This window comes from Thamnophis sirtalis, unplaced genomic scaffold (genome assembly GCF_051295495.1).
Source record: "Thamnophis sirtalis isolate CommonGarterSnake01/CBP01778 unplaced genomic scaffold, rThaSir2_p1.2 scaffold_5, whole genome shotgun sequence".
NCBI classification, from domain to species: domain Eukaryota; kingdom Metazoa; phylum Chordata; class Lepidosauria; order Squamata; family Natricidae; genus Thamnophis; species Thamnophis sirtalis.
Window position 1 is genome coordinate 112216696 of NW_028261385.1, and position 20044 is coordinate 112236739.

Sequence of the window (20044 nt, forward strand, 5' to 3'; positions counted from 1 at the left end):
AGGTTCTTTCCCATGGGAGCCAAGGATACTCTACCAGGTGTTATAGGGGCATGGAGCTGAGACTACGACCTTATTGGGCCATGTGATGGTGTGGTTTTGATTGGGTGGGAAAAATTCGGTACCACCAGCTATGTCAATATGACATTCTTAATTAATTCATACTTTGAAGAAACTCTAAGCCTCAAAGTTTTGATTACTTTGGGTCTGTTATTTGGAACCCTGACAGATATGTTGACAAAACTTTACCCTTTAAATATTTTACTATTTGCAAATAAATTCCCTCTGTGTCTTGGACAGGCAGTGTACATTCAGCTACTACTTCTAGATTTCAAAACTCAAAGTAGACAAATAACATATTTAAAACAGTAACTTGTATCCTACCAAATTTTACTTATTTTGGTAAATAATAAGTCTAGGCAAGGAACCTGAGCATGCTTAATCAGAAATAGTTTTTAATGTAATATAATCAGTTTATTTTTACAGGCTGGAGTATTTACTCCATATACAGTATGATCTGCCTCATGTCCTTTTCTGCTTCATATTTAACCTAGTAAAGCTTATTTATTTTTTCCTAGGCCAAACTTGAGAAAAAAAGGCCTACTTTACCTTTGGACTGTGCAATATAAATCAACCGGCTGACAATTTTACGTATGCGTGGCTTTAAAGCAAAATTTTTTGCTCCACCTGTGACAGAGATGATGAGGTTGGGTGTTTTTAGATGCCATTGTTGTGTCATTAGGTCATAGAGGGTTTCAGAGTCTGTGTCACATGACAGACGAATGTACTAAGAAACAAAAACAATTGTTACAACAGGAAAAGCCCCAATTCATTCAAAGTAGATATGTCTTATTTTGTCAGTGGCTTCCCGTTTACACTATCCTTTACTTCTGTTATGAAAATCCCTTTGTTATGCAGATTTTATATAACACGGAATTTCATTTTATAAGTTCATAATCAATGCATATGTTTCCTTGTGCCCCTTTATAACATCTTAATGGGAAAGAAAAATAATGTTTAACAGCTTTTCTAATTTGGAATTTTTTCATGCTACCATATTTTGAATGGACATTCCAATATCTTTTTTTATTATACAGTCTGTCCTCATTTAGGACCCACTTGATTCCAGCAAAATTGTTGCTAAGCGAACCATGTAACTGAGAGAAATTAAAAAAAGAATGAGAAAAAAGAAATCTCCAAGAATCTTGGTAATTTTTGCAAGCGAGTATTTTAATTGTATTTGTAATTTTACTGAGAGTTTCTACCTGTCCAAGTCGATCCAATAGATTGGGCATGCTGCAGATTCTGTCAGCCAAAGAACGTTGACTGGTGGAAAGTAGTTTCTGTAGCCCCACCTTATAGATCTCCCCCTTGGACCCTGCTGGCTTTTTGCAAAGCATTAAAACTTGGCTTAACATTTAAAACCCAGGTTTGGAACTCAGAATGTATTAAGGGCTCCGTTACTTGGCTTTGGGCAGCTACAGAAATTGAATAAACAAATAAAATGCTGCTTATGAGTGTGTGCATATAGTATCAATCCAATCTCTCTTAAAATTGTGTCATTCAAAGGCTGATATAAAAAGAAAACACACCAAAAAAAATGCAGGTGATTAACTTACCTTTCCTGTCTTACCCAAATTTTCAAATTTAATGTCTCCAAAAGCATCAGTTGGGAATTCTTTAGTATGTTTCTTATAATTCCATTTCTCATTATCGTTAATCTGCATCTCTTCCACGTGTTGTGATTTCAAATATCCACATTTACATTGGTTGTCACTATAAACATATACATATGTAAAAACCTTTAATCAAAAGGAGTTTGTTTTTTACAAGGGTATAATAAACATTTTATTTAGCTTTCAAATACTTAGGGAAAAATGCAAAATTTTAGCATTACACATTATGAATTGTACAGCAGTAAAAATAATTCCCACCTTTAGCAATCCAATGACAACATAAAATCCTAAACAATCTAGGCCAATACTCTTCTTATAGCAGGAATCTAAATTGAAAGTATCCCTGATAGACTGAACCTTAGTCTCTACTAGAACATTTCTATTGTGAGACTCTTGAATGACTAAGATAGTAACAGTGGGTCTTAGAGCTTTACACAATATTTTAAAGAGAAGAAAAGAACAATTCCATTTACCAAACTTGAAAAAAAAGGTAACAGTATATTTGAACAGGCATATAAGCTTGGACTAGCATTTTCATCCATGAAATATAATCAGTTCAAACTGAAGGTTCATATTGAACCTTTTAAGTCCCTCACAGAAAGCAATTCACATCTGACTCAAAATGCAACTATTTTTTGAAGCCACGCCCAGAGATACTGGCCTGTAGCTGCCAGTCTTTTTTGGCACAAGAAGCCTCCAGCTGCCGCTCTTTTTTGGCACGAGAAGCCTGAAGCTGCTGGTCTTTTTCAGCACAAGAAGCCTGTAGCTCCTGCTCTTTTTTGTTGCGAGGGACCTGCAGCTGCTCTTTGGTGGCGCGAATGGCCTCCAGCTGCCATCTCTTTGCCAGCCAGAACCGAGCCAGCAACAGCCACTGGAGGCTTCTCACACCGGCAAAGAGCGGCGGCTGGAGGTTTCTTGCGCCTGGGAAGGCCCCAGGGAAGGTTAGAGCCAGGAACAGGTGCGTCCCACAACCTGGGGTGAGTGGGTGGCATGCGGGTGGAGGCCCCAAGGAAGGCCAGAGCCAGGGACTGGCATGTCCCCTGACCCGAGATGAAGGGTGAGAGGGAGATAAGTGGGCAGAAGAATGGAAAGAGACAGGTCCGAAAGGTGGCCGAACCTCGTCGTGCCCACCCAGATGTGGGCCTTCGGCTGAGCACCTTACCTTCATGGGCAGCCGTGGTGAACAGATTGGGTGAGGAGATCAGCTGTGCCGTGTGGTCTGGGCAAGCGAGTGAAGGAGCCAGAGAGTAGATGGGCATGGCTGTGACTCTAGTCACTGGCCAAGGCAGGCAAGGTGAGATAGAATGAATGGTGTGGTGTGGGCGGGGCCATCCAGTGGTGGGATTTGCTGGTTCGCCAAACTGCACCGAATCTTAACAACTGGTTTGCCCAAATCGGTACAAACCAGCTGAATCCCATCTCTGGATAAGGCCTAAATATGCTCCCATTGCCTTGACAGGTAATCCATGACTTACCAGAGTTCATTTAGCGACCATTCAAAATTGCAATGGCACTGAAAAATGAGACTTATGCCATTTTTCAGAGTTATGACCTTTGCAGCATCCCCATGATCACATGATCAAAATTCAGATGCTTGGCAACTGGTTCATATTTATGATAGTTGCAGTGTCCCAGGGTCACATGATTCCCTTTGGCACACTTCTGACAAGCGAAGACAATGGGGAAGCCAGATTTAACAACTGGGTTACTGGCTTATCCACTGTAGTGATTCACTTAACAACTGTGACAAGAAAGGTCATAAAATGGAACAAAACTAACTTAACAAATGTTTTACTTAACAACAGAAATGTTGGGCTCAGTAGTGGTCATAGGTCGAGGATTACTTGTACTTGGTGATTCTGTATTCTATTTCAAAGAAGAGAAGTTTCACTGCCATTTCTCTGAAACTCTATAATATCTATATGATATATAAATATTTACTTACTTGGACTTGGCATCTTTAGTGAAAAACACACACTCTCTCTTCTTAAAGTTTTCTTGAATAAAGTGTGCCAGATCCTTTGAAAGTAAGATTTAAAAGCCTTAGTGAAACCCAAGTGTACACAATTAAAAATAATTAATAATCTTCATTAAGCAATTAATATTATTTTTTACTCTTAAAAAGCATTCAATAATCATTACTGCATATAATTGCATAACAAACCTCAATGTATTCAAATGTTGTATATTCTCCCCACCCCCACCCCCTTCTGTTCAGTCTTGTCTGCTTCTTGGAGACTGCCTGGACAAGTCCTTGTTCTTTTCTTCACAATGTTTTTTGGAAGTGGTGGACCACTGCCTCTTTCCTAGGGCTGAGAGAAACGACTAGCCCAAGATAATCTAGTTGGCTTTGTGTCTAAGGAAAGACTAGAAATCACAGCATCCTAGTTTCTGGATGTCTTAACCAACTACCCCAAATTGGCTCTTCGATTCATTTAGTGGATGACCATTTTCAAACTAATGTTGTATAAATTGAATTGATGAAGACTATTTCATTTGCTTTGTTTTTCCTGCCTTTTAGTACTTCAGCAAAACTCATCATTTTTATTTATTCCCTTTCTTTGACTGCTTAGAGAACTTGTATACTATAGTGTTCATCTAACAATGTCAAATCTGTAGACTCAGTTCCATTTTTAATTACAGGAAGATATTTTACTGCAGCATTCTAAGAGTTTAAAGCTCCAAATATTGCTTTGATTTGGATTTCTCTTTTGTTCATTTACTTTCCATTTTATTAATTGATAAAAATAAACTATTAACATTTCTGAAAGCATTCTTAATTTACAGCATTTTTGCCCAGTTGTTTAAAATATTTACATAGTACTCTGTGTGTGTGTGTGTGTGTGTGTGTGTGTGTGTGTGTGTGTGTCAGATCCCTAAAAGTGATACTGCCATTCAATTGTGAGGTGGGGGCGCCTTGGAGTCAATTTATTGGCAAAGCCTGAGACAACTGACATTTTACAACTGGTTTCCTGGCGCTGAAAGGCCAGAGATCCCACCACCTTTTGAGGAATGTTTATGATGGCTGTGTGAGGTATTTTACTTTAATGCCTAATGGAAGATAGCTATGGGAATATATGTTTATTCAGCTCTCAGGACAGTTGATAAAGGAAACATCTTCACATTGTATATTGGTTAGAATTTGCATGGGAGGGGTCACTACTGCTTTAATTCTACCTGCAGTGCCTAAGGGGATTCAGATGTTGCTTTGCCTCTAATGGTTTCCATTATTCTTAATTAAAGGTTCCTTTTGAAATAATCCATTTCAAGAGTCTTCAATTTCTTAAGTTAGGAGAGGAGCCCTTACATAAAGCAACATCTGCAAATCAGTCAACTAGGAGAGACAACATTTGCTCTACCGAGGGGACCCTGCAAACCATGTCTGAGCACAGCAGTGAACAAGGGGAAGCTGACTGCTGGAGGGAGACATCACCCCCCCCCCCAACCAGAGACCTGCTCCATATACCCTGTCACAGAGGTTGAGGTGAGCCTGGAGGACCCCAAAAAGCCCCGTTGGTCAATCGGCATCAGGACGAAAGATGGCTGGGATGGGAGAACCGGGGGAGTCACTCTTACCCGAGGTAGTCAAAAACCAGGGTGGAAATTGGAGCTAGAAGCCCCCTCTGACCAGGAGGAGCTAAATGAAGCCTCTCTGAGAGAGGATTGTCTGAAGAGACATGTAACCCAGTTGGTGATGGAGATTTTGGAAAATCTCAACCTCTGGGGGGAGCCAGAATGGCAACCAAGAGGTGTTGGAAGGGCGACAACCGCAGACTTCCGAGGTGGGTAAAATGAGGACCCAGACTATGGGGGCAATATGCTGACTCTGTAAACTGCTTAGAGAGGGCTGAAAGCCCTATGAAGCGGTATATAAGTCTAACTTCTATTGCTATTGCTAGACTATGCCAGGGGAGCTAACCCCCCTCTGGGCCCTGCTGATCAAGCAGATGGCACAGCAGCAACAGCTAGGAACCCAGCAAACCCTCCCCCCAGTTGGGGATTGGGGGCTTCTCCCAACCAATCCTGAAACCTGCAATTAGACAGAAAAGCTCCTTCCCTTAGGGTGAAGTTAGATGGGAACCTGAAAAAATTGGGATTCTTTGTGGCACACATGCTCACCTACATGCAAGAATATGGGCATGATTTTCAAACCCAAGGATCCCAAGTGCAAGTGGTTACCCTAGTCATGGAAGGAGCCACCGCCAGATGGATGAAGACACTACATGATGTCAATGCACAAGAACTGCGGGACTTCGACCGTTTCATGATGGCCTTGCAATGACATTTCAAAGACTCCCTCACAGACCGCAAAGCACATGACTGCTTTAAAGTTGTGAAGCAGGGACGTCGGCCAGTGGCAGAGTATACCGAAGAATTACGAGACTTGGCGTGTTGTGTGAACTGTGCAGAAGATATCCTGGTAAGCTGGTTCAAGGACGGGCTGAGTGATGACCTCTACAATGCCTACATGGCCCGAGGTGCACCAAACCACCTACATAAATGGTATCTCACTGCTGAAGAGGCAGAGATCAACATGGCCAGGAACCAGTACCGAGTGGAGCAAATGTGGAAGAAATCCCCACCCCAATGAAAGCAAGAGCCTTCCAACCCACAAACGGCATCTTCTCTGAAACCTTCAGTCTGTTTCAAGTGTGGAAAAGAGGGGCACCAAGCTGCAGAATGCTGTTCACAAGCACTGGCTAGGAAACCAGAGCACCCATTGGGGGGGAAACCTACAAAACCGGGCCAACGTGGGAAGGAAATGGCCCTGAAGAGCAGGGAGATCATAGAATCTCCACCCCTCCCCTCTTTGAGGAGGAAGCCCCCGATTCTTGGGAAGAGGAACCATACTCATTCAGGAGCAATCCAGAGGACGAATCACTGGTAAGCAAACCAATTAAACTGCTTACCCGCCCCCTGTTTATCCCCAACTGGGAGAGGGGGATAAAAATCTCTGCTTTAGTGGACTCAGGGTGCACCTGCTATTTGATCAGCCCAACCCTGGTAAGGAAGTTGAGGATTAATGAAAGGAAGCTGAAGAGCCCCATAGCTTTTTGCCAACTGGATGGGTCAGTAGCAGGGGGGGGGTGGAGCCAGTTTCATTTGCCACTGAGCCTCTACAGGGCATGGAATTGCCACTAGTTTTGGGTCTTGCATGGCTGAAAAAATGGAACCCCAAAATTAATTGGAAGCAAAACACCATAAGAATGCAGATGCATGTGACTTTTGCTGAGAATCCACAACAGGAAACTGAAGGGGCAGAGCACTTAGAAACAGCAATACCCTCTTACAATGTGCCAACCTAGGACATACCCAAAGAATACAAGGACTTGGCTGAGGTTTTTAGCGAAAAATATCTGATGAGCTCCCCCCCCACCGCTTCACTGACTGTACAATAGAAATTCTACCCAAGGCCAAACTCCCTAAACCCAAGATGTATAGCATGTCTCCGAGGGAGCTGGAAGAAGTGAGGACATTCATTGAGAAAAACCTAGCAAGGGGTTTCTTTGAACCAGCCCAGCCAAAAATTGCAGCCCCAGTGTTGTTTAGAGAGAAAAAAGATGGCTCTAAACATCCATGTGTCGATTTTCGAAACTTGAATTCAGTCAGTGTGGAGAGTATGTATCCTCTCCCTCACATGAAACATTTGCTAGCACACCTTGCGAAAGGGAGAATTTTTTCAAAGCTGGATCTAAGGGAGGCCTACTAATATATATCAGCTTTAAGGAGGGAGATGAATGGAAAATGGCATTTAACACCCCTCTTGGATGCTATGAATTCAAAGTGCTACCATTTGGGCTACAAGGGCCCCCTACAGTGTTTATGCAATTAATAAATGAAGTGTTGCAGGAGCATTTATATAAGGGCTGTTTGGTTTATTTAGATGACATTTTGTTATATTCTGAGACCAAGGCAGAACATGTAAAACTAGTCTGTGTGGTTCTGAACAAAATTTGCTCTGCCAAACTTTATGCTAAACTCTCCAAATGTGAATTACACCAAGAAAAAATTGATTACTTAGGTTACTGCATTTCACACCAGGGCATACAAATGGATCCTTCGAAGGTACAGGCAGTACTTGACTGGGACCCACCCAGAACATGCAAACAGTTACAAAGCTTCCTGGGATTCACCAACTTTTACCGCCAGTTTATCCCTGCTTTTGCCCAGATTGCTCTCCCTATCACCAAGCTCTTAAAAACGAAGGGGGAGGGTAACCCAAAACTGAAGCAGCCTTTGAACAGGACAATGGAATGCCAAGCTGCATTTGAAAAACATAAACTTCTGTTTTTGGCAGAACCAATCCTAAAGCACCCAGACACAGAGAAACCATTCATCATACAAGCAGATGCTAGCAATGTGGCGATAGGAGCTGTCCTGCTTCAGAAAAATGAGCAAGACCAATTACAACCATCCGTTTACACATCCAAAAAATTGAATGAATCTGAGCAAAGTTGGGCCATTTGGAAGAAAGAGGCTTATGCAGTTCGGTGGGCTCTTTTAACCTGGAGGCATTTCCTAGAGGGGATCAAGATCCCTTTTGCAGTCTGGATGGATCATAAAAATTTAGAAGCCCTAAATACCCCAAGGAAACTCCCCAAAACAAGTACAATGGGCTCAGTACTTTAAATGGTTTGAATTTATGCTCAGATATCTTCTGGGGAACGGAGGGATTTTCTGCCAGATGCACTATCCAAAAAACCACAATAGTATGAAGCCAGACATAATCAAACCCATGATACAATACAATCAACTAGCTGCTAAAGTAACCACCAGATCCCAGGCAAAATAAGACCCTCTGAAGGACAATGAATTGAATTGAATTGAATTGAATTGAATAGGTTTATTTATAGGCCGCCCTTTTCCCTGAGGGGACTCAGGGCGGCTAACAACTCATAGGGAGAGGGATACAGACAATAACATATAACATAACATATAATTAAAAAGTAAACAACATTCATCCAACATTCGGGTGGGGGCAGATCAAATCTCTACCCCCAGGCCTGGCAGGATAGCCAGTTCTTGAGGGCTGCACGGAAGGTCTGAAGGGTGGTGAGGGTACGAATCCCCACGGGGAGCTCGTTCCAGAGGGTCGGAGCTGCCACTGAAAAGGCTCTCCTCCGTGTAGTAGCCAGCCGGCACTGGCTGGCAGATGGCACTCGGAGGAGGCCTAATCTATGAGATCTAATCGGTCTCGAGGAGGCAATTGGCAGGAGGCGGTCTCCCAAGTACCCAGATCCACTACCATAGAGGGCTTTATAGGTGGTAAGAAGCCACCACCCAAACTTTTAAACAAGCTTTAGCCACCGATGAATTGTTTTTGAGCAACAAATCCAGATGCCTGATGAAAGATAACTTAGCTTGGGTGAGAGGGAAGTTGTATTTTCCTGCTAGCCAAAGACTGTGCTTAATGGTAAGGTGCCACAACTCAAATTAGCTGGACACTTTGTATTGTAAACGTGTGGGTTGTTGTTGTGAGGGAATTGACACGCAGGAGCCATGTGCAAGACAGATCTTTATTATAACACAGGTGACAAGTGATTCAAACGTTCCCTGCAACTGCCAGGGTATTTATACTAGCACTCAGACCAACTGTCAAAACGACCAACCAATCAGGTCGCAGCTGGTATTTGCATATTGAATATGCAACACTCCTTCCCCCCAGTTCTAAAGACCAAATGACCAGCCAATCACGTCGCAGCTGGTATTTGCATATTCAATCTCTCTCCTTCCCCCCAGTTCTGCTGTTTCAAGATGGTGGTGAGTCCTTCGTAGCTAAATTTTAGAACCAGGAAAAAAAAACAGGTCCTTTGGAATCTTTGCAGCAGGGAGGCTCTCGTTGTGTTGTAGGAAGGCTCTCGTTGGTTTTAGGGAGGCAAGTGGTGGCCTTTGCAGCGGAAGGAGGCTCATGGTGTAGAGGACAGTCTGGTGTATGTTGTGAGTGTGCTAGTGTTGGAGAGGCTTTAGACAGGCTGAGAGAGCGTAGCCGGTGGTGCTAGGTGGCAGCTTGGAGAACGAGGCTGTTGTTGAACGCAGCGGTTGGAACGAGGTGGTTGGAGTGCTGTAGGAACAGCTGGTGGCAGGCATGCCGTAGGAACAGCTGGTGGCAGGCAGGCAGGCAGGCACAGCTGGCGCAGTTTAGCCATCACGGTCCATAGCTCATCCCTGAGTAGCGGCGGCGGCTCCAGTTGAGGTTAAGCGTAGGAAGCCCATCCCTCGGACGGATGGAGGCCGCGCCTGGAGCTTACTGAGGTTGGCTACAACCGGAGGCTGCTGTTGATGTCGCTTGCTGGCCATAGCGGCGGCCCTGACAGGCCCTCAATGTAGGAAAGAAAAAAAAAATTTCCCTGAGTTCACGTTGGCTGATGTTGTTAGGCTCTGCGGGAATCGCATATCAATCCCACCCTCGTCGCCAGTATTGTAAACGTGTGGGTTGTTGTTGTGAGGGAATTGACACGCAGGAGCCATGTGCAAGACAGATCTTTATTATAACACAGGTGACAAGCGATTCAAACGTTCCCTGCAACTGCCAGGGTATTTATACTAGCACTCAGACCAACTGTCAAAACAACCAACCAATCAGGTCGCAGCTGGTATTTGCATATTGAATATGCAACACTTTGATTTTGTGAAAACTTTACACCTCATTAAAAGGCAATTTTGGTGGCCATCACTAAAAAAAAGCACATAGAGAGCTGTTTAGTTAGCTGCCCTGTTTGTGTGGCTGCTAAAAGATGCCAAGGGGAAATCCCAGGACTATTACAGAATGGTAGTGATCCTTCAGCACCTGACTGGGAGCTTTATTACAAAGCAGCAGCACTAACATGGATCAGGGATTGGATAAATTTAAAAAAAAGAAGAATACTAACATTAGAGGGCCACAATTTGCAAACGGGATGGCATTTTTTCCTATGGGAAGAGGGTAAAAAGAAACAAAAATACTTTCATAGACACTATATTAGAGATGCACTGATATAGGTCTGGAATAAAATTAGAGACTATATGAAAATACTGACATGGCTTTCCACTATGGAAGCCATGACACATCCCAATACACTAGATCTATCAAAAATGGTTAGATATAGTGAAATTTTAGACATCCAAGGAAATTTGAAAACAAATCAGGAATTAAAAGAGCAAAATATAAATATAGGTTGGTGGCCATATCTCCAACTACAATCAAGATACAAAAAAGATGTAAAAGAATATGGAATATCCACAGAATTACAACAAATAGATAAAATTTTAATTGACCCAGAAAATAAATTCATAATGTAATTTTACAAATATTTATTAGAAGTAACATTAGAAAAAGAAAAAGTTAAAGGTTGCATGATAGTGTGGGCCAAAAACTTTGGTTACAATATAGATCTAGTGGATTGGGAAAGAATTATAAACACATTATAAACTAACACGATCAGCAGTACTTAAAGAAAATACATACAAAATGTTTTATCATTGGCATTTATCACCAACAAGATTGGCTAAAATGTACCCAAACATGAATCCAACCTGCTGGAAGTGTAAAAAAATGCAAGGGACCTTTTATCACATATGGTGGACCTACCCAGAAGCACAAAAATATTGGACAAAAATGTGGAAATGGGTGCAAGAAATTACAGGAGAACAAATAAAATGCAAACCCGAAATCTTTCTGCTGGGAATAATCAAAGGAAAACATACAAAGAAAATTAAGTACATATTAACACATTGCTAACCACAGCTAGAATAGCATTTGCCCAATACTGGAAACAAAATAATATCCCCTCGGACGAATTAGTGATACAAAAATTTTTGGATTGTGCAGAGATGAACAAATTAACACTAAAATTAAAAGATAAAGAAGAGTCAGAATATTATGAAATTTGGAACATTTGGTACAAATGTCTGCAAAACAAGAACATAATTAATTAAGCTGAAATATACATATACATATACATATACATATACATATACATATACATATACATATACATATACATATACATATACATATACATATACATATACATATACATATACATATACATATACATATACATATACATATACATATACATATACATATACATATACATATACATATACATATACATATACATATACATACATACATAGCTAATGAGAACTAAATAGCTTGAAATAGATCTATACTAGTCTCCCTTTATTTATTTATCAGCACAAATACAACAAATGTAACAAAAAGGCAACAGTAAAAATATTGGGTTTCTATCTGGATGGTCTCTTGCGACGAGCCGATGGACAGTGAATGGAACCCAATATTTTTACTGTTGTCTTTGTTACACATTTTGTGTTATATTTGTGCTGATAAATAAATAAAGGGAGACTAGTATAGATCTATTTCAAGCTATTTAGCTCTCATCAGCTAGCCATACCCTTACGTACGTACGTACGTATGTATGTATGTATGTATGTATGTATGTATGTATGTATATATATGTGTGTGTGTGTGTGTGTAAACATAGAAGCGAAATTATATATACATGTACAGGTATGATGACATAATAATGTTGATATAATGATTGTAAGGTGTTGTAGAAGGGGAAAAATAATAATAATAAAAAAGGCAATTTTGGTGGCCATCACTAAAAAAGGACATAGAGAGCTATGTAGCTAGTTGCCCTATTTGTGTGGCAACTAAAAGACGACAAGGGAAAATCCCAGGACTGTTACAGAAGCTAGCTGAACCTTCAGCACTCTGGAAGGAGATTGCTATGGATTTTATTGTCAAACTACCAGACAGCGCAGGGAATACTGTCATTTGGATTGTAACAGACCTGTTTTCAAAACAGGCACATTTTATACCTTGCCAAACAATCCCAGCTGCCAAAAGTCTAGCCAAGTTATTCCTGATACACATTTATCGCCTTCATGGAGAGAATGATCTCCGACAGAGGGGTCCAATTCACTTCAAAAATTTGGAGGGCATTTTTGACCTAACTTGGCACCACCCAAGGATTGAGCTCCAGTCACCATTTGGCCACTAATGGTCAGACTGAAAAATTGAACTCAGTTCTCGAACAATATCTAAGATGTTTATTAATTTTCAACAGGATAACTGGACTAAATTTTTACCTTTTGCAGAAGTGGTCTTCAATAACACTGTGCACTCAAGCACTGGCTTCACCTCTTTTAGAGTAGCAATAGGCCAAGATTTCAGCCCCATGCCTGAACTCCCCATAGAAGAACCCACTATCCCCTCAGTTAAAGAATGGATAGACACCCTACGAAACACATGGCCAGTACTTAGATTAGCTTTACAGGAAGCTAGAAAGGCTTTAAAATTCAAGCTGACAAGAAAAGAGTAGAACCCAAACCTTTCCATGTTGGAGATAGAGTATACTTATCTACAAAATTCCTGAGGTCATTGCAGCCATCAAAGAAATTAGGGCCCAATTTCATTGGACCTTTCCCTATCATGAGAGTCATCAACCCCGTAACTGTAGAATTATTCCTTCCAAAGACACTCAGGCAAGTCCACCCATTATTCCACATTAGTTTACTCAAACGAGAAGTAATCTCACAACTCAGACCACCTGCACCTACACCACCTGTTCCTATCATAATAGAAGGTGAACAACATTTTGAGATTAAGGAAATCCTGGACTCTAGGACTCACAGGGGGTAAAAACCAATACCCAGTTGCTTGGAAGAATTTACCTTCATCTCAAAATGAATGGGTAGCTAAACACCATGTTAGGACCTCTACCCTATTGAATAAATTTCACTTCCAATACCCTGACAAACCTTGTTAAAATACTATGATGGAATTTTTGTTTCTATTTTTTCACAGGTGGATCTCTCCTTTTTCTAAAGAACGGCAGCATGTCAGATCCCTAAAAGTGATACTGCCATTCAATTGGGAGGAGGGGGGGCTTGGAGTCAATTTATTGGCAATGCCTGTGACAACTGACATTTTACAACTGGTTTCCTGGCGCTGAAAGGCCGGAGATCCCACCCTCATTTGGGGAATGTTTATGATGGCTGTTGGGGTGTTTTACTTTAATGTCTAACAGAAGATAGTCATGGGAATGTATGTTTATTCGGCTCTCAGGACAATTGATAAAGGAAACATCTTTACACTTGTATATTGGTTAGAATTTGCATGGGAGGGGTCACTACTGTTTAATTCTACCTGCATTGCCTAAGGGGATTCAGATGTTGGGTCAATCCCAGCCGCAGGATGTTTGATTCGAAGGGCCTGCCGGAGCACGCAGGGGTTATGGGGGTGGGTAGGGGGACCATGGACACGGGAGTGGGCCAGAGCATTACGGTCTTAACAGGGAGGGGCAGATATGGCGGGGACTTTAGGGCAGGCCATTACCGGGGAAGGAGGGCTCGCTATGTCACAGAGATCCCTCCTTCCGGCACTACGAGTCCCACTCCAAGGCCAGATGGTGTGAGTAATCAGGACCCTGGCCTCAGGCTGCTGTTGCTAAATGCCAGGTCTGTAGTTCATAAAGCTCCTCTCGTTCGGGACTTAATTTTAGACGAGAGGGCAGACCTGGCATGTATTACTGAAACCTGGCTGGGCCCGGAGGGAGGAGTCCCCCTCGTAGAGATGTGCCCAGAGGGTTTTCAGGTGCTCCATCAGCCGAGAGCTTAGGAAAGGGGTGGGGGTGTGGCCATTGTTATTCGAGAGTCTCTAGCACCTCATAGGATCCCTGCTCCAGAGCTTGTCGGGTGTGAGTCCCTGCTGGTGAAGTTGGACCTCAAGGGTCAAGTGGGTTTGCTGCTAACGTACCTGCCTCCCAACTGGTTGCAACAGCCCTCCCCTCGCTCCTCGAGTCGATAGCCGAGCTGGCAGTTGAGTTCCCCAGACTTATGGTTCTGGGGGATTTCAATTTGCCTTCGCTCGGTGAACACTCTGATGGAGCGCAGGAGTTCATGGCTTCCATGACAACCATGGGCTTGACCCAAGTAATCCGGGGACCAACCCACTCAGCGGGTCACACGCTTGACCTCGTATTTCTCTCGGAGCAGTGGAATTGTGATCTTGGTCTGAGGGGTAGTGAGATCTTGCCCCTGTCATGGTCAGACCACTACCTATTGAGGCTTGACTTTCGGAGACCAAACCCCCACTGTAGGGAGGAGGAGCCGACCAGGTGGTTCCTCCCCAGGCGACTTATGGACCCTTTGGGGTTCCAGACGCAGTCCGGTGGAGACCCTGGTTGCTGCCTGGAACTTGGCAGCGACGGAGTCTCTTAACCGGATTGCGCCTCTACGGCCGCTCCGAGGCAGTGGATCCTGGAGGGCTCCTTGGTTTACTGAGGAACTCTGGGAGATGAAGCGCCGAAGGAGACGCCTAGAGCACTTATGGAGGTCCAGTAAATCCAAATCGAGCCGAGCACTTTTAACAACCTGCACCAGAGAGTACATTCGAGCAATCAGAACGTCTAAGAGAACACATATTGCCTCTCTGGTTGCGTCCGCTGAGTCGCGCCCAGCCGCCCTGTTTAGGATAACCCGTTCCCTCCTAAACAGGAGGGATATGGGCGATCCGCTGCAGGGCAGGGCTGAGGATTACGTCCAATTCCTCGTGGACAAGGTTGCTCGGTTCCGGGCGGACCTGGACTCCAATTCTGCAGAACCAGCCGAGGCACTAAGGGATTATCTGGTAAGCCATCGCTGGATTGATTTTCAAGCTGTTACCCCTGAGGACGTGGACAAGGAGATGAGAGCTGTAGGTGCCTCCACATGTGTGCTGGACCCGTGCGCCTCCTGGCTGGTTGTAAACAGCAGAGAGGTGACACGAGGCTGGATCCAGGCGGTTGTTACCGCCTCCCTACGGGAGGGGGTCTTTCCCCCCGCTTTAAAGGCGGCAGTGGTGAGACCCCTCCTGAAGAAACCATCCTTGGATCCAGCCGTTTTAAACAACTATCATCCAGTCTCCAACCTCCCCTTTGTGGGGAAGGTTGTTGAGAAGGTGGTGGCCTTTTAGCTCCAGCGGTCCTTGGAGGAAGCCAGTTATCTCGATCCATTCCAGTCAGGCTTCAGACCTGGCTACAGCACAGAAACCGCTTTGGTCGCGTTGACCGATGATCTCTGGAGAGCCAGGGATGGAGGCCATGCCTCCATCCTGGTGCTCCTTGACCTCTCGGCGGCTTTCGATACCATCGACCATGGTATCCTTCTGCGATGACTGCGGGAGGTAGGGGTGGGAGGCACTGTCCTACGGTGGTTCTCCTCTTACCTCTCGGACAGGTCGCAGTCGGTGTTAGTCGGAGGGCAGAGATCGACCCCTAGGCCCCTAACGTATGGGGTGCCGCAGGGTTCGGTCCTGTCCCCCCTTCTTTTCAATATCTACATGAAACCGCTGGGGGAGATCATCCGACGGCACGAGATAAAATACCACCAGTATGCGGACGATACACAGTTGTATCTGTCCGCCCCGTGCCAACTCAACGAAGCGATGGATGTGATGAGCCAGGGTCTTGAGGCTGTTAGAGACTGGATGGGGGTTAACAAGCTTGTGCTCAATCCAGAAAAGACTGAGTGGCTGCTGTGCTTCCCTCCCACGAATTGGCCAAGTGTTCCATCTCTCAGGCTGGGGGGTCAAATTGTACGCCCCTCAGATAGGGTTCGCAACTTGGGAGTCCTCCTGGATCCACAGCTGACTTTCGAACATCATTTGTCAGCTGTGACCAGGGGGGCATTTGCCCAGGTTCGCCTGGTGCACCAGTTGCGTCCCTACCTGAACCGGGAGGCCCTCACAACAGTCACTCGTGCCCTTGTGACCTCTAGGCTGGAGTACTGCAATGTGCTCTACATGGGGCTGCCCTTGAAAAGTATTCGGCGACTTCAGCTGGTCCAGAATGCGGCCGCGCAAGCGATCGTCGGTGTGCCTCGTTTCACCCACGTAATACCTATCCTCCGCGAGCTGCACTGGCTACCTGTTGATCTCCGGGTGCGATTCAAGGTGCTACTTGTCACCTACAAAGCCCTCCATGGTATTGGATCTGGGTACTTGAGAGACCGCCTACTGCCAATTACCTCCACTAGACCGATAAGATCGCATAGATTAGGCCTCCTCCGAATTCCATCAGCTAGCCAGTGCAACTACCCGGAGGAGAGCCTTCTCGGTGGCTGCTCCGACCCTCTGGAACGAACTCCCCGTGGAGATTCTTACCCTCACCACCCTCCAGTCCTTCCACGCCGCCCTTAAAATCTGGCTGTCCCGGCTGGCCTGGGGTTAAACAATTCTAACCCCACTCGAATTGTATGACTGTTGTGTTCTTAAATGATGTAGTGTCTCCATGTTGTAAATTGTTTGTCCTCCCCCCCCTTTTGAACTGTGAGCCGCCCTGAGTCCCCCCAGGGAAAAGGGCGGCATACAAATAAAGTGAAAATGAAAAAAAAATGAAAAAATGTTGCTTTGCCTCTAATGATTTCCATTTTTCTTAATTAAAGGTTACTTTTGAAATAATCCATTTCAAGAGTCTTCACTTTCTTAAGTTAGGAGAGGAGCCCTTACAGTGTGCATGTGTGTGTGTGTGTGTGTGTGTTTGTGTGTGTGTCTGTGTGTGTTATGTCAAAGCACCTTGTATGCCCAAATATGGGAGGGAGCATACTGCTTCCCTTTTGCCTTTCAGCTCCACCGTAGGAACCTTCCAGGCAGAAAACCATTTTTGTGTTGCATTTGTGCTGATAAATAAATAAAAGGAGACTAGTATAGATCTATTTCAGGTTATTTAGCTGTCATCAGCTAGCTATACCCTTACTGGGATTCGAACCAGCACACACACACACACACACACACACACACACACACACACACACACACACACACACACACACACATATATATATATATATATATATATATATATATAGAGAGAGAGAGAGAGAGAGAGAGAGAGAGAGAGAGTTACAACCCCCAGTATGCCCAAATATGGGAGGAAGTTCACTACTTCCATTCTCTGTCCATTGGCTCATCACAAGAGACCATCCAGACAGAAACCCAATATTTTTACTGTTGCCTTTTTTGTTACATTTGTGTTGTATTTGTGCTGATAAATAAATAAAGGGAGACTAGTATAGATCTATTTCAAGCTATTTAGCTCTCATCAGTTAGCCATACCCTTACTGGGATTCGAACCTGTGCTGTATTGCATCTTAGGCAGATGTGTTAACCACTAAGCCACAGAGTTCGACTCCTTATCAGCTGAGCCGGGGTGATAGGTATCTATTTAGAGTTACAACCCCCGGTATGCCCAAATATGGGAGGAAGTTCACTACTTCCATTCTCTGTCCATCGGCTTATCACAAGAGACCATCCAGACAGAAACCCAATATTTTTACTGTTGCCTTTTTTGTGTACACACACACACACACACACACACACACACACACACACACCCTCTCCACATGATAATTACATTTAACATTGACCAATGTGTCTGTAGGGATTTTATGAATATTATTTGTATAAAACTAGTTTTATTGTTCACTTACAGTTTCACTGTATGATAGATCCATGCTCCGAGAGATACTGGAATAAAGACTTCTTGAGCTCTCCAGGATACTATTATTTCTGCCTTTCATGATGTCTGTTAAATCCAGAGTAGTGATACCTATTAAGAAGAAAAGTAGATTTATACTTCTTGCTACCATGTTTCCCTGAAAATAAGACCCGATCTTATTTTCTTTAGGCTCTCAAATAAGCACTAGGATATCTATTTGGGAGAGGGGGGATATCTTATTTCTTTTGAATGCCGCCACAACAAGGTAGGGGGATGGAGCTGCCCAACCACCCCAGTTGGGTAATATATTAAGAGTTTTTGGAATACTTGAAAGTGATTGCACTGTCTCCAGTTTTTGACTAATACAAAATCATGCACTGCATATATTTCACTTCTATCATTGGAGCTTTACAGACTTGCAGCATTAGGGTAATAAAATTACTTTTACTAGTTACATGCAACCCATTTAAATCCAATGTACAGTTTCTCATTTTAAGAAGTGTTCTGCTGGTTTCTGGCAAAATGTAATCTTAATTGACTAGCCTTTGTTAAAAAGCCAAAAAACATAGCCAGAACAGTTTTTGAAAACTATTTCTTAAACAATAAATAAATTTTAACTGGATTTTAACACACAGCACACTTAATAAAATTAAACGGTAAACAGCACACTTGAATATATAGGAAGGGGAGAAGAGTTAAGATAAGCCCGTATGTTCCTGAAAGAACAAAATATATTTGTATAGACATTTCAACGGAAAAATTGCATTTCAAAAGATGGAGAAATATTTTTACAGCAAATCCTTATTACAGTGCTTTAAAGTAGATCAAACGTCCTATTTCTAAATGAAAAGGAGCTCATTGATACTTCAATTAACTTAAATCATTCTAGTAATGCAGATCATGCTGTAGTAGTAAAGATCAGCATGTTCAGTCCTTCATCATATATTTAACTCAAAGGTGATTTAATAACAACTTAATTGTTTATTATACATTTTCATACAATTACAGTACTTTGCTATCCATTCTAGGTCAGGCCAAAATAATTTTCCAATTCAAGTTAGGGATTTATTGTTTTTCCTCCCTGCAGAATATGTTGGAATATTATTATAATATTATTATTATAAATATATATTATACCATTTTTCTAATAACAAGGTATAAAATAATTTATTTTTGAAAATGTTAAAAAGTCTTATTGCATTGGTTTTGTTTTTAATCGTTCTGTGATAGCAGAAGGAATACTGTAATACAAACATTATTTAAACATTGCTTTATCCTTATTATCTAGATTTATTTTAAAGTTAACTATACAAAGCCATAGAAAAAGCCTATAACATTTATCTAGAAGTTCTACCAAAAATGTTCATACGAAGGCTATTAAAGATTATTATGCAGGATTTAAACCAAACTAATACTGACACAACCAAAAAGCTTGGATAAAGCCCAAGGAAGAAAAAAAAACTCCACCATCTAACGTACCTTAGTTACTACAGTACAGTCCTATGCTACCGGGTGTTTGCCTTGGAAAAGTAATGTCTGCAACAGAGGAGTTTTGAGATGCCTCTCATCTCCAAGCTCCTCCTTTAGAGCTGTCTCATTTTATCTCTTAGCAGGGAGAGAAGCTGAAGAAGGTGAGGAAAAAACAAAAAAAATGCAACTGGATTGTAATGAGGCAGTTGAATGTATTGGCAGTTGAATGTTTATAGTGTTGAAAGGAATGAAAAACCATTCTTATTTAATTTGTTATGTAGAAGATTGCTGTGATTTAATTTAAAGTAAATTAAATTTGTATGTTGAATTTTTTCCTGCTATAACACTGATTATCTGAAATATAAAGCTTAACTACCTGTAGATTTTGTAGGAAATATATTGATCCCAAATACATTT

The 20044-nt window shown here is 42.7% G+C and overlaps 1 protein-coding gene across 1 annotated transcript in view; it reads right to left on the reverse strand.

Annotated features, from left to right (window-relative positions):
- TRPM8 (transient receptor potential cation channel subfamily M member 8) overlaps positions 1–18239 on the reverse strand; it is a 171270-nt gene extending 153031 nt beyond the window's left edge. Inside the window, exons 1-4 of the mRNA XM_087717034.1 lie at positions 18150–18239; positions 3619–3692; positions 1617–1773; positions 607–784 (exon numbers count right to left, since the gene is read on the reverse strand). Of these exons, the coding sequence (XP_087573160.1) occupies positions 607–784; positions 1617–1773; positions 3619–3692; positions 18150–18239 (499 nt within the window). The remainder of the gene's footprint in view (positions 1–606; positions 785–1616; positions 1774–3618; positions 3693–18149) is intronic.
- Between the last annotated feature and the right edge of the window lie 1805 nt (positions 18240–20044).